General features: G+C 59.9%; 1 protein-coding gene and 1 long non-coding RNA gene across 5 annotated transcripts; one reads left to right on the top strand and one right to left on the bottom strand.

Moving 5' to 3' along the window:
• Nucleotides 1–3,946: 3,946 nt before the first annotated feature.
• LOC127558915 (uncharacterized) lies at nucleotides 3,947–6,696 on the bottom strand. Its single transcript, XR_007953038.1, has 2 exons — nucleotides 6,603–6,696; nucleotides 3,947–4,539 (listed from the first exon to the last, which is right to left on the bottom strand). It is a non-coding gene; the product is annotated as an uncharacterized LOC127558915 (long non-coding RNA).
• NEK8 (NIMA related kinase 8) lies at nucleotides 5,126–13,258 on the top strand. Of its 4 annotated transcripts, XM_051992297.1 has the most exons (15): nucleotides 5,126–5,266; nucleotides 5,866–6,071; nucleotides 6,490–6,722; nucleotides 6,927–7,058; nucleotides 8,271–8,479; nucleotides 8,669–8,748; nucleotides 9,300–9,481; nucleotides 9,561–9,711; nucleotides 9,907–9,983; nucleotides 10,251–10,368; nucleotides 10,585–10,735; nucleotides 10,960–11,123; nucleotides 11,204–11,362; nucleotides 11,680–11,853; nucleotides 12,298–13,258. In XM_051992297.1, exons 1-15 carry the CDS (start codon nucleotides 5,220–5,222, stop codon nucleotides 12,324–12,326), a joined length of 2,112 nt encoding a protein of 703 aa, XP_051848257.1. In that variant the 5' UTR covers nucleotides 5,126–5,219; the 3' UTR covers nucleotides 12,327–13,258. The 4 variants fall into 4 exon arrangements, with proteins under 4 accessions (XP_051848257.1, XP_051848255.1, XP_051848256.1 ...); XM_051992295.1 differs by having other exon boundaries at nucleotides 5,185–6,071; XM_051992296.1 differs by having other exon boundaries at nucleotides 5,190–6,071; nucleotides 11,680–11,838.
• Nucleotides 13,259–14,162: the final 904 nt, after the last annotated feature.

Genomic DNA, 14,162 nt, shown 5'->3' with positions numbered 1-14,162 from the left:
CCTTTTCTTGAATGTAATGCCAATGCTTGCATCGCTTTATTTATATTTTGGTTCGGCATTTACAGTTCAGTTGTCTTGATGAACTGTGTGTCTGTCTCACTGGCTGCTACGGGAACCTGGGTCACTCCCTGTGTCCATGCCCAATCAGGTGAGCCCTACACAGAGATTTAAAAACAAAAGAACTTCTAGACACGGAACAGAAAGGCTTTGCGTGCAGTTTCACTCAACCCAAGAAATATTATTTGCTGTATGTTAAGACATTGTGTCAGATACTGGGAATGAAAAGACTCTCCCTACTTTTACAAGGGTACAGTGGATAGAGCACCAGGTCTGGAGCCGGGAAGACCTGAATTCAAATCCAGCCTCAGAAACTTACTGATGTGGGACTCTGGGCAAGTCAATTAACTGCCTCAGTTCCTTCATCTGTAGAATGAATTGACAAAGGAAATGGCAAACATCCCATCACCTTGGATGACTTGATTAATCAACTAAACATGATTACATCCCATCTCCTTATAAGGAACTGTGGTTGAGGGTAGGGACACAATATGTACAGAGGAAATTAAATATATAATAATATTTACCAAGTGTTTGGGGGAGGGCATAAGGCTCATATGAAAGGCATTTTGTCAACAGAACAAGGAAAAGGAGAGGAGAAAATCCATCTCTCTGAAGTATGGAGCATTGCATAACTGACAAAATGTGAATGTATTTTATTGGAAACCTTTTATGAGATGGGGCCTTGGGGATATATTTGGAAATCAAAGAGATTTAAAACAAAGCACATCAACATCATTAAAATAAAATAGAACTGGGTTTCAGAGGGTGCCCTAGATGGAGAAAGGGGAGGGATAGGATGACATGAATGTATGAAAGAGCTGGGGATGGAGGCTGAGGAAAGAAGCTTTGAATAATGCAGCCTAAAATGTGATCCCAGGGATTTCAAAAGGGGCCGTAGGGCTGTAGGTTGGCATGATCTTTGATATATTGACTTGATTATTAAGTAGTAGGAAGAGGAAAGAGATTCAGAGAACAGCCTCGAGCAGATCCCTAGGTCCCCTCTCGATGGCCAAGGCAACCTTGTCCCACATATGACAGGCAGAATATTGGTTGTGCACCATGAGCTTCTTCTTGTCATTCAGATGTTTCCTATGCCCCTGTCTCAATCAGTCAACATGTATTAAGCACCTTCTATGTTCCGAGCACAGTTCTAAGAACTTGAGATACAAAAAAAAAAAAGGCAAAAGACAGTTCCTGCCCCCGAGGAGCTTACGATCTAATAGGGCAAGCAACATGCAAACAAATATATCCAGAACGAGCAATGGAGGGTTTCCGATAAAAGGGATTTTAGTTGGGAATTAAAGGGAGCCAGGGAGATCACTTGTTGGAACAGGAGAGGGAGAGAGTTCCAAGGTATGGGGGACTGCTGAGAAACGATGGTGAACAAGCCAGGAGGCCAGGGTCACTGGATGGAAGAATAGTCATAGAGAATTGCAGTATAATAAAACTAGAAAGGAAGTAGGGAACTAGGTAGAGAAGGCTTAGAATGCCAAACAGTATTTTTATATTTACTCCTGGAGGTAAGTGGGAGCCACGGGGGTGAGATGATCCAACCTGAGCTTTGGGAAAATCACTGTGACTGAATGGGAGATGGATTGGAATGGGAAGAAGCTTGAGCTAAGCAGAACCACTAGCAGGCTGTTTGTTACAATATTCCAGGAGTGAGATGATGAGGGCCTGGACAAGGGTGGGTGCAGTGTTAGGAGAGAGAAGGGGGCAAATTCTAGAGATGGTACAAAAGAGAAATCTGCAGATCTTGGCAACATATGGGAGTCCGCAAGATTGAGGAGCTCGGGGGACTCAGGTCATGTAACCCCTCTAATTGCGTAACTGGGATCCCTTTCTGTCCAGAATCCTCCAACAGATTACTGCCTTGATCATCCCCACTCATACTTATTTTCAAACTCTTAGTTTCCTATTCTTTCCCTATTGCCTATAAACATGTCCATGTCTTTCCCATCCACAGAAAACCCTCCTTCAATCCTTTTAACTCCATAACAGTAAAACACCATCGGCAATAATTGCCAGCACTTTCTCCTCTCTTTCTAACCTTTTGCCATCCAGCTTTTGACTTTTTCATTCCACTGAAATGGCTCTCTCCAAAGTTACCATTTTACCAAACATACCAAAGATTTCTCAGCTGCCAAGTCCAAAGGTCTTCTGTCAGTATTCCTTCTCTTGGATCTCACGGCAGCCTTTGACACTGCTTTTCATCTCCTTGATCTCTCTTCTCTTTAGCTTTTCAGGCACTCTTTCTCTTTCTAACTGCTCTTCTTTTCCTCTTTCTCCTCCTCCTCCTCCTCTTCCTCTTCTCACTGGCTTTCCTCCTCCTCTCTATCTGACCAGTCCTCAGTCTCCTTGGCTGGATTTTTATCAAACTTTCTGAATTTAGGTATCCCACAGGTGCTCTATCTTCTCCCTTTATACTAGATGGTCTCATCAGCTCCCGTAGGTTCAATTATATCTGTATTAATCATTCTCATATTTGCTTATCTAGTCCCAAGATCTCTCCTGCCCTCCAGTCTTGAATCTCCACATTTCAGATATCTCAAACTGGATGTCCAGCAGACTTTTTTTTTTTTTTTTGGCTCAGGCAATTGGGGTTAAGTGACTTGCCCGGGGTCACACAGCCAGGAAATATAAGTGTCTGAGGCCAGATTTGAACTCAGGTGCTCTGTCTACTTCACCATGCAGCCATCCTTCCAATAGACATTTTAAACTCAACTTACTCAAAACAGAAGTCATTATCTTTCCCCCTATTTCCTCCTTTCTCCTACCTTCCCCATTACTATAGAGGTTAACTCCGAAATTAGGAATCCTCCTGGACTCTTCATCATCTCTCACTGCTCTAGCCCCCATCCAATATGGCACCAAGCCTGTCGACTGACTTTCCCCTTTCCAACTCTCAAATATTCTCTCATCTTTCCTCTAACACGCCACCACTTTAGTGCAGACTTGAATCACTTCACGTCTTGATTATGGCAATATCCTGCTGATGGATCTGCAAGCCTCAAGTCTTTCCCCCCTGCAATACACTCCCCCTCCCATTCAGCCACTAACCTGATTTTTCTAAGGCACAGCTCTGATCGGGCCACCCCCCTCCCCACTTACTCGTGTCTCCCTATTTCCTCCATAAGGAGGAGGGCCTCCCAAGCCCTTGATCACCCCCATTTCCTTCCCAATCCGACCTTCTTACATTTTAATTCCCCTCCACCCACTCTTCTCTGACCTTGTCTGGAATGCTCTCCCTGCTCATCTCCACCTCCTGGCTTCCCTAGCTTCCTTCAAGACCCTAAAGGAAGTAATCAGGAAACCACAGTGCTGTTTCTACAACAACTGTGCCTAAGAGGGAATAATTGACATGTATGTATATATAAAGGGAAGCTAGGTGGGGCAGTGCATGGAGGACCAGGCTTGGAGTCAGGAAGACCCAGATTCCAGAGTTTAAATCTGGCCTCAAACACAAGCTGTGTGATCTTGGGCAAGTCATTTTGCCTCATTTGCCTCGGTTTCCTCACCTGTCAAATGAGCCAAAGTTAATAACAAACCAGTCCAGTATCTTTGTTAGGAAAACCCCAAATGGGGGTGCAAAGAACTAGTCACAACTGAAAACAATTTTAGGTCTCTCTCTGTCTCTGTCTCTGCCCCTCTGTCTCTCTCTCTCTTGTTTCTCTCTGTCTCTCTCTCTCTCTCCCTCTCTCCCTTCTTCCCTCCCTCTCTCCCATATAATGCCATTGAACTAAATGCTACCAGATTTTATTCACATTTAACAGAAAGAAGTTGAAGATCCCATGGTTATGCTGAGGTTCAGGAGACCCTGAAAGGTTGGGGTCACAGACTGCAGTTGCAGGAGGTGGCTCAAAAGAATTTGAGGCTTGGACCCATCTTCAAGACAAGGGGCAAAGTTTATTGCAAGCGTAGCGCCAGTGGGAGGGGGCCAAGTTCCAAAAGGATTTAACAAAGAACCAGAAACAAGAAGATAAATTTATAGGAAAAGGATCAGGAGCTTCATGTCCCCGATACGCTCATTTTAGGGCTTCCAATAGAACTGCGGGGGCTTAGAGGCGGAGTTGAAGGGTTACTATCTCGGATTTGCGGCACTAGGTGCTGCCCAGCCCGGGGGTCTCAGGACCACGTTTCCTCTCGAAGCTGCTTCAGTTACACAGCTATAGTGTCGGATAGAATAAAATCCAGATTTCACTCTGCCAGCGTCTGGTCCGTGGTTCTGGAAGGCGATGCCGGGACGCGAAGCGAGTCGGATTTAAAAGGGGGCTGTGCAGTCACATCCCCGCACCTCGGGAGCCCGGAGGCGTCCTTCCCTCCCAGAGTCGGGAGAAGATCCCCGGAGGTCCTCCGAGCTGGGCAGGGGAGATGGAGGGCTCTGGAAGCGAGACATTCTGGGAACTGAAGATGGAAGCAACGAAACGACAGACGTTTGGCCAGCATTTATTAATCGCCTCCTGTGTGCCGGACACTGTGCTAAAGACGGAGGATCAAAACGGGTTAAAAAGTCGATTTCAAGCGCGCTTTCCAAGAGGAGAGTCTGCAAACGGCCGAACAAACGCGCGGTGCGGACCGGAGGGAGAGCTCCGACTTTAGAGGAGAACTAGCAGAGAAGCAGGAAAGCCCAGGGGAGGGAGAGCTCCCCCAGGCAGGGAGGGCGATGGAGCGGGAGCAGCCAGGGAGGGATGAAGCTGGGGCAGAGACGGAGAGAGGACTGCGGGGGACTCTTGTAGGGGCCAAGAAGGGAGATTCTTCAGTCGGGCGACGGGGGAATGCGGAGGAATTCGTTTGGGTTTAAGTCTCGACTCTGACACTTGCTGTGTGTCTTCGAGCTAGTCATTCAGCCTCTCTGGGCTTCAGTTTCCCCATCTGTACCATGGGGTTTAGGCCGTTGGGAGCACCGGCTCTGCTGGTGCGGAATAATTCATGGAAAGTAATCTTTAAAGCGTTTTAGAAGTATCCGTTACGAAGGTCTGGAAAGAGGGTGTGGAGAAGCCCCGGGGAGGGGGGAGGGGGGACCCACGGGCTGGAACTGCGCCCCTCCCCAGCTGTGAGGGGGCAGATGCCGACAAGCCGAGGTCTGCGCATGCGTTGTTCGTTCCCCCACCCCACCGCCGTCGCTGCGGCTCCCGGAAGCGCGGGCCCGCAGGGGCGCCATGGAGAAGTACGAGCGGATCCGGGTGGTGGGGAGAGGCGCCTTCGGGTGAGGCAGGGCACGGGCTGCGGGTGGGTGAGGGGAAGAGAACGGGGGAGGTAGGGCACCGTCGAGGAGGAAAGGACAAACACGCCCAGTTCGGCTCTGCCGGGCCTGGCAGCGCCAGCCTGGCCTCCATGGGCTCCCGTCCAGCTCTCGGAAGTCCCGCCCTCGCTTCCGGCCCCTGGTTCCCACCCACAACCGGGCGGACCCTTAAGTCCCGCCCCTGGGACGCGTCTCGTTTTGGCCACGCCTTTCTCGGCTCAACCTTTTGGCTTGTCCATTTATTCGCGCGCCCCCCGCCCCCCACGTGCCCCGAGCCAGGCCTTGTGCTCCCCACGACTCCGCGTGTCTGAGCTAAAGCGCGTGCCTGGGACTCCAAGGGCCTGGATTCCAGCCCCGCTTCTGACCCTAACTTGTCATGTGACTACCCCCAGTCACAAAAGCTCAGTTTAGATGACTCTGCTCTCAGTTCTTGGGGGTCCCATGATCCTCCGGACCCTCCCCTCCTCCCCATGCCCGCCGATCTTCCCGCACCCTTCCCTGCCCAAGTCTTCCTGTCAGTTGATGAGCCAGCATTTATTAAGCACCCACGGCATGCCCTCCAGGATCGTGCACCTGTGCCTGCGCAAGGCCGACCAGAAGCTGGTGATCATCAAGCAGATCCCGGTGGAGCAGATGACCAAGGACGAGCGGCTGGCCGCCCAGAACGAGTGCCAGGTGCTCAAGCTGCTGAACCACCCCAACGTGATCGAGTACTACGAGAACTTCCTGGAGGACAAGGCCCTCATGATCGCCATGGAGTACGCCCCAGGTCGGGCCCGCTGCTTCCCCCTGTTCTGGGGCCCCTCGCACCCCAGCTCTCCCCCCCCATGAGCCTGGCCTCCCCCCCATATGAGCCTGGGCCTCCCCCCCCATATGAGCCTGGGCCTCCCCCCCCCATATGAGCCTGGGCCTCTCCCCCCCCATGAGCCTGGGCCTCCCCCCCCATGAGCCTGGGCCTCCCCCCCCATGAGCCTGGGCCTTTCCCCCCATGAGCCTGGGCCTCCCTCCCATGAGCCTGGGCCTCCCCCCCCCTCACAAGTCTGGGCCTCCCCCCCATATGAGCCTGGGCCTCCCCCCCTCACAAGTCTGGGCCTCCCCCCCCCCCAGCCTGCACCCCCCCCCAGGAGGCCCCTCTGGCAGGGACCCTGGGGCGAGGCTGGGGCGCTCACGGGGCTCTCTGCCCGCAGGGGGCACGCTGGCCGAGTACATCCAGAAGCGCTGCAACTCGCTGCTGGACGAGGAGACCATCCTGCACTTCTTTGTCCAGATCCTGCTGGCCCTGCACCACGTGCACACCCACCTCATCCTCCACCGCGACCTCAAGACCCAGAACATCCTCCTGGACAAGCAGCGGATGGTGGTGAAGATCGGGGACTTCGGCATCTCCAAGATCCTGAGCAGCAAGAGCAAGGCCTACACCGTAGGGGCGGGGCCTGGGCGGGGCCTGGGCGGGGCCTTTCCCAGGGACCAGTCCCCTCTCCCAGGGCCTCAGGCTTACTTATGGCCAGAGCCCCCCCATCTCACAGAACTGGGGCAGACGGGGAGCTGGCTCAGGGGCAGGAGGAGGGGCTGAGCCGGGGTCCGCCGAGTCCTCGTCCATGCCCCCCCCCCATCTTCTCCGCAGGTGGTGGGGACCCCCTGCTACATCTCCCCGGAGCTGTGCGAAGGCAAGCCCTACAACCAGAAGAGTGACATCTGGGCCCTGGGCTGCGTCCTCTACGAGCTGGCCAGCCTCAAGCGGGCCTTCGAGGCCGCGGTAAGACCCCAGACCTGGGCCCCGGAGCGGGCAGGAGACTCTCGGGCCTCCGCGACCTCCGGCCTCAGCTTCTCTGGGGTCCCTCTGACCCTAACCCCGCTCTGCTGGGCCTCTCCCTTCCCAGGCCGTTCAAGGCCCTCACCTCCTGCAGGCGGCCCCCCCCCCACCCCCACTAACCCTTCTCGGAGGCACGACTCCTGTCCGGGACTGCCGCCAGTCTGTTCCAGAATTTTCTTCTCCGCTGGGACACGTGTCTGTGTCTTCTCTCCCTCATCCTCCCAGGAACTTCTCAGGACCAGGGCCTGTGTCTGATGGCTGTCTCCTCTCCTTCTCTCCGCTTTTTTTTGTCTCTCTCCCCTTTCCTCCTTCCTGTCTCCATCTGTCTTTCTCCTTGTCTCTCTGTCTCTCTCTGTCTCTGTCTCTCTCTGTCTCTCTGTCTCGCTCTGTCTCTGTCTCTCTCTGTCTCTGTCTCTCTGTCTCTGTCTCTCTGTCTCTCTCTCTCTGTCTCTGTCTCTCTGTCTCTGTCTCTGTCTCTCTCTGTCTCTGTCTCTCTGTCTCTGTCTCTCTCTGTCTCTCTCTGTCTCTGTCTCTCTCTGTCTCTGTCTCTCTCTCTGTCTCTGTCTCTGTCTCTCTGTCTCTGTCTCTCTCTGTCTCTCTCTGTCTCTGTCTCTCTCTGTCTCTGTCTCTCTCTCTGTCTCTGTCTCTCTCTCTGTCTCTGTCTCTCTCTGTCTCTGTCTCTCTCTCTCTGTCTCTGTCTCTCTCTGTCTCTGTCTCTCTCTGTCTCTGTCTCTCTCTGTCTCTCTCTGTCTCTCTCTCTCTGTCTCTGTCTCTGTCTCTCTCTGTCTCTCTGTCTCTGTCTCTCTCTGTCTCTGTCTCTCTCTGTCTCTGTCTCTCTGTCTCTCTCTCTGTCTCTGTCTCTCTCTGTCTCTCTGTCTCTGTCTCTCTCTGTCTCTGTCTCTCTCTGTCTCTCTGTCTCTGTCTCTCTCTGTCTCTGTCTCTCTGTCTCTGTCTCTGTCTCTCTCTGTCTCTCTCTGTCTCTCTCTGTCTCTCTCTGTCTCTGTCTCTCTCTGTCTCTCTCTGTCTCTGTCTCTCTCTGTCTCTCTCTGTCTCTGTCTCTCTGTCTCTTTCCTGTCCCCCTCCCTTCCTCCCTCCCTCCGTCTGTCCTGGTCCAGCCCGGCCTCCCTGAGCTTTCCCTTGGCTTTGCCCGCACAGAACCTCCCCGCGCTGGTGCTGAAGATCATGAGCGGCACCTTCGCGCCCATCTCGGACCGCTACAGCATCGAGCTCCGCCAGCTGGTGCTGAGCCTGCTGAGCCTGGAGCCCTCCCAGCGGCCCCCTCTGAGCCACATCATGGCCCAGCCCCTGTGTGTCCGCGCGCTGCTCAATCTCTACACCGATGTGGGCAGCGTCCGGATGAAAAGGCCAGTGCGACAGCCCGGGGAAGGGGGGGGGGGCAGAGCTGGGGCCCGAATTTGTTCCATGGCCTGAGAGGCGGATCCTCATCCCTCCATGATGGGGGGCTTTGCAGGGGGTCTCAAGAAGTGTGCAGGTCAAGCCCTTCAGTCTACAAGGGGGGCCTGGGGTAACCGGGCTCCCCGTGCGCCCTGCAGGGTAGAGAAGCCCCTGGGACGTGTGCCCGCGCTTCCCTGTGGCCGAGCAGGCGGCAGAGCCGGCGGCCCCCGCGCCCGCGGTGAGTCCCCTCCCCCGCCTCAGTCCCCTTGGCGCCCCGGGCCCGCAGCCGGGCCGAGGACGAGCGTTGGTTCCTGGATGGCCCAGAGGGGCCCCGGCGTCTGCCCCCAGCAGCTCCCCTTTCGGTGCACGCGGCTCGGAGGCCCCAGGACTCGGGCAGGGGGATGGGCGCCATCTGGAAGGGGGGCGGCGGGGGGCCTGGGAGAGCCATCGAGGGGAGGAATCCCCGCCTCCGAGAGCAGGGAGCGCCCCAGTGACGCCCCCGCGCAGCTTAGCGGGGGCCACCCAAGACCCCGGCTGGGCCGAGAGTTGGCCACTGTGCAGGGGGGGCCCGGGGCCGGTGCTCCTGGGGAGGCAGCAGGGAGCCCCGGCGGCCCTGGGAGCAGAGGGGCGGCCGCTGCGGGGGACTCCTCGCCGTCCGGGCCCTCCCGCAGACAGGGGGCGCTTTTCTCTCCTGCCCCTTCCCTCGCAGCTGGTGGGGGCCTGGGCCCAGCCGGTTCCGGGCACTCCTCGGCTCAGGAGGACCCGTGTCCCCTTGTTCTCTCCCCGCAGGGCTGCCCCAGGGGCTGCCCCGGCCGGCCATCCCCCCTCCCCTGTCCTCCGTCTACACCTGGGGCGGCGGGCTCAGCGCGCCCACCAGGCTGCCCATGCTCAACACCGAGGTGGTGCAGGTCTCAGCCGGGCGCACCCAGAAGGCGGGCGTCACGCGCTCGGGGCGCCTCATCATGTGGGAGGTGAGTGGGGGGCGGTGCCGGGCGGGGGCGGCGAGGGCCGGGCCCGGACCCCAGGTCAGTGCCCGCTGTCCCGCTGCAGGCGCCTCCCATGGGCGTCGGGGGCGGTGTCCTGCTGCCCGGAGCCTTGGAGCAACACCAGCCCCAGTTCGTGTCTCGCTTTCTGGAGGGCCAGTCGGGGGTGACCATCAAGCATGTGGCCTGCGGGGACCTCTTCACCGCCTGCCTCACTGGTACGGGCCCGGGGGGCACAGGGGGCGGTGGGGAGGGCCCCGGCCCCGGGGGGCACAGGGGGCAGCAGGGAGAGCCCTGGCACAGGGTGGTACGGGGGGCGGCGGGGAGGGCACAGTTTTGGAGGGAAGAGCACAGACTGGCTGCCAGCCTCTGGCCGGCCCCTTGCTCCAGTGGCCCCCCCTTCTGCCCCCCAGACCGAGGCATCATCATGACCTTTGGCAGCGGCAGTAACGGCTGCTTGGGGCACGGCAGCTTCACCGACCTCAGCCAGGTGTGTGTGTGGGAAAGCCCAGGGGGGGAGGGGGGAAGGAGGGGGAGGAGGGGAATCCCCAGAACCCCCCCTCCCCCAGCCCACCTGGCCCTGCCTGCACCTGCTCGGAGCCTGGCAGACTGGGACGGAGGGATTTAAAGAGACAGGCCCCCCAAGGGGCCTCCGGCGGGCTCGGGCCTTTCCGGGTCTGCGGGCTGGGGGCTCCAGGGCCAGGAGGGCCGAGGAGCCGCTCCGCTTTCGCCAGCTTGCCATCTTTTCCCCTTGCAGCCTACAATTGTGGAGGCCCTGCTGGGCTATGAGATGGTGCAGGTGGCCTGTGGGGCCTCCCACGTCCTGGCCCTGTCCACAGAGCGAGAGCTGTTTGCCTGGGGCCGTGGGGACGGTGGTGAGGGCCGCCCCTGCACTAACAGGCCCCGGCCCGGTGCCGGCCCCCGCTCCCCTAACACTCCCGTGCCCCCCGTTGCCCCCTCTCCCTGGGCCTAGCGGGCCCCCAGCCCTGCCCAGGCCCGTGGCCCCTCGGGAAGCAGAAGCACTCGTCCAGTCCGGGGGTCCTGGCTGCCCAGCCCCCCCCAGGGCCCACCCTCTCTCCTCTCGCCCGCAGGCCGACTGGGGCTGGGGAGCAGGGAGTCTCACAGCTCCCCGCAGCAGGTGCCCGTGCCCCCCGAACAGGAAGCGCAGTGGGTGGTGTGTGGTATCGACTCCTCCATGATCCTCACGGTGCCTGGCCGGGCCCTGGCCTGTGGCAGTAACAGGTGAGGGGGCCCTGACACCACATCCCCCTCCTTTATTTGGTGCCCACCCCCCCCCCCCCGGACCGCGGCCGTCTCCTGCCCCTCCCCACTCTGACTCCTGCTTCCCCCCACCTGGGTCTCCTGCCGGTTCCGGGGTGACCAGAGAACCAGGCCCGACCTGGACTCTCCCTCAGATTTCGAGGCGCCCGTGGCCTCCTTCCCCACAGCTCCCTCCTTCCCCACAGATTTAACAAGCTGGGCTTAGACCGAGTGTCCCCCGGGGAGGAGCCTGCCCCCCACGACCAGGTAGAAGAAGCCCTGAGCTTTATGCCCCTTGGCTCCGTACCCCTCGACTCGGAGCCGCTAGTGAGTGTTGATGTGGGCACTGCCCACTCGGCTGCTGTGACGGGTGAGTGAAGGTCCTTGTGAGTTGGGAGGGCTCGCTCTCTCCTTGGAGACCCCTCAGCCCGCCCTCCATTTCTCCCTTAGCTTCTGGGGAATGCTACACATTTGGCAGCAACCAGCACGGGCAGCTGGGCACCAGTGCCCGCCGGGGCAGCCGAGCCCCCTGCCTGGTGGCGGGGCTCGAGGGGACCAAGGTGGTGATGGTGGCTTGTGGGGACGCCTTTACCGTGGCCATCGGTGCAGGTGTGGAGCGGGGTCGGGATCTCGCTGCGCCCTGGGCAGTGTCTGGAAGCTTAAGCGGGCACTGGTGGCAGCCATGGGGGGGCAGCCATGGGGGGGCAGCCGGCCTGTGGCCGGGGAGGGAGCACGGGGTTGGGATCCCGCCTCTGCCCCTCCCCCCGGGCCTCAGGTTCCCCATCGGGGCTCGAATGGCCGCCTCCTGCTGGCCTGTGACCGCAAACCTGGGCACTGGAGAAGCGTCAGGCAGGCTTGCCCCGGGCCGGCGCGGGCAAGGAGCCCCATGGAGCCCAGTGGGGCCTGACCACCCCCTCTCCCGGCAGAAGGAGACGTGTACACGTGGGGCAAAGGGGCCCGGGGCCGCCTGGGGCGCAAGGATGAGGATGCCGGGCTCCCGCGGCCTGTGCAGCTGGACGAAGCTCAGCCCTACACGGTGACCTCTGTGTCCTGCTGCCACGGGAACACCCTGCTCGCCATCCGCCGTGAGTCACCCGCCGGTGGGCGCTCCCTCCTTGTCCGTGTCCTTCCGCCCAGCTCAGGGGCCCCGGAGACCCCCTCCGAGCTTCCGACCGCAGGCGGCTGCCCCTTAGGTGCCCACGCCCAGACTTCTGGGGAGGCTCTAACGGACGCCTGGAGCCTCAGTGGCGTGGGGCGTCCTGGGCCCCCAAGGGCTCCCTGCCAAATTCTGGGCCAGACCCTCTGTCCGGGATGAGCAGCAGCCCCCCCCCCCCCCCCCCCCCCCCCGCCAAAGCACCTGTCCCGACAGAGGAAGCCGGGCGCCCTCCTGGGAGCCTTTCTCAGCCCTCACTGCCCTCTTCTCCCCACGGCTGCTCCCTCTCCCCCACAAAGACTATTTTTGGCCTGCTTGAAGCCTGCCGGGGGAGGGGGGTGGCTCTGCCCATCCCAGGGGCTGAATTGGCGCCCCTCCTCTTGTTTTCCAGCTGCCACGGAGGAGTCCATACCGCCGTGAGGACCTCCAGCTAGATTTCTGCCCCGCAGAGAACGGATAGGCCGGCCTCCTGCCCTCTGTGCCACCCCTAACTGGCACAGGGGGTACTAGCTGCTTTGGCGTGGGCAGTGCCCCCTGGGCAGTCAGGACGTTGCCTCTAAGAAGCTGGCGTGGCTTACCCCCCGAAGGCCCCCGCTATCCCAGCCCCCTGCAGTGCCTGGGCACAGGCCGCCAGCTCATCAGGCATGTGTGCTCACTTCCAGGCCAGGTATGGCCCGCCCCTCCCCCATGCCAGGCCTTCACCACACCCCAGGAGCCCTGGGCCCAACCCACCGGGGACACTGGTTCTGGTAAATAAACTTGGCAGGCGGGAGGGGCAGGTGCCCCCTCTCGGGGCCTCGCCACGCCAGGGCCCAGGAGACGAGCTTTGGTGGGGCGGGCTCTGTGGGTTTCCCCAACACCCCCTCCTGAAATCCAAAAAATGGAGACTGGAGGCCGGGCGCCTGGGTCCAAGACAACATAAGCAAGTTTGGGCTTGTCCCCGTGGGCCAGAGCTCCCCCCCCGCGGTGGAAGGGCACTGCCCCCCCCACCCCGGCAGCCCCACTGCGTGGCTGAGCATCACAGTGGGTTGCACGGCGTGAGTTTCTTGGGGGGAAGAGGGCAGTGTTTGGGGCACCGGAGGGCAGAGCCATAAGGCCGAGAGAGGTCTGAGGGAGGAGCAAAGAGAGGAGAGGGAGGAAGCACTTTATTGACTCTTATTCATGGAACCCCTTTGTGGGGCTTACAGAAGCCGCCTTGGACAGCCCTGCCAGGGCTCAGGTGGCAAGGGGCAGCGGGGTTTCCTCTTGGTGCCCTCAGAAAGGCTTTCGGATGCCAGAGCAGGGTTTGGAGGGGGTGGGCAGGGGGCCGTGGGAGTGGGGGATGGGGGCTAATAAACTGAAGCCAAAGACCAGCTCGTTTGCCTCGGAGTTAATTACAGAGGAGCGTGTGTAGTGAGGGTGGGGGCGCCGCGGACAGGCACCCAAGGGCACGGATAGACCAGGGACCCGGGTTGCCGGGCAGCCGGGGAGGAATGTGGGTGCAGCCAGGTGCCCCAGGGCTGAGGTTTCCTCTGGCGCCGTGCCCAGGCCCAGCCTCTCTCCCTTCCCCTCGGTGCCCTCCCTTCGCTAGTCCGGGCCCGGTGCGAGCTCCCCGCTGGCCCCGGGTTGCCATGCTGCGTGGCACACTTGAACCCCAGGGGCCTGCCACGTGGGTCCGGAGGGAGCTGGGGCAAACCCCGGTCTCTTTCCCAACGCTCGGTTCCGGGAGACGGGGGCTTCCAGAATAGCCGGCTGATTGGCATGGGACCCACCCTACTAGCTGACAGTACCCCCCCCCATCCGCGTCCCCCTCCCCCGCCGGCAGCCCTCAGGCTCCCGAAGAAGTGCGGGCTCGGCTTCGGCCCCGCGGCCCCGCGTCCAGGCAGTCCCCTTGGCCCCGCGGGGGGACTCGCACCGGGCTCTGTGGGTGTTTTTATTTTCCCCTTGGCCCTGGTCCCAGAATCCTCGGGGTCCTAGCCGCCCTCCCTCCGCGGTCAGCGAGGGAGGGCTCCCCGAGCCGCTCCCCAGGGTGGGGTGTAGCTGCCCTTCCCCCTCAGGGGTAAGGAAGGGATGGGGGAGGGAGGCCGGCCCCTCCCCCACTTCCGGAGTGAGCCAGAGAAGCAGACTGGAGGTGAGGGGGGCGTGATTCATCCTCCGTGAATCCTCTGCCCGCTTCTGCCTACCCCGCTTAGGGCTCAAGGCGGGGAGGGGGGCTCGGGGGGGTGGGTAAGGGGCGGTCCGGAGGGAGGGAGCCAGCCTGGAGGGGGTGGGCTGGGT

The sequence above is a fragment of the Antechinus flavipes genome, chromosome 4, assembly GCF_016432865.1.
Source record: "Antechinus flavipes isolate AdamAnt ecotype Samford, QLD, Australia chromosome 4, AdamAnt_v2, whole genome shotgun sequence".
NCBI lineage: Eukaryota > Metazoa > Chordata > Mammalia > Dasyuromorphia > Dasyuridae > Antechinus > Antechinus flavipes.
This window is presented reverse-complemented; position numbering and strand designations above follow the sequence as displayed.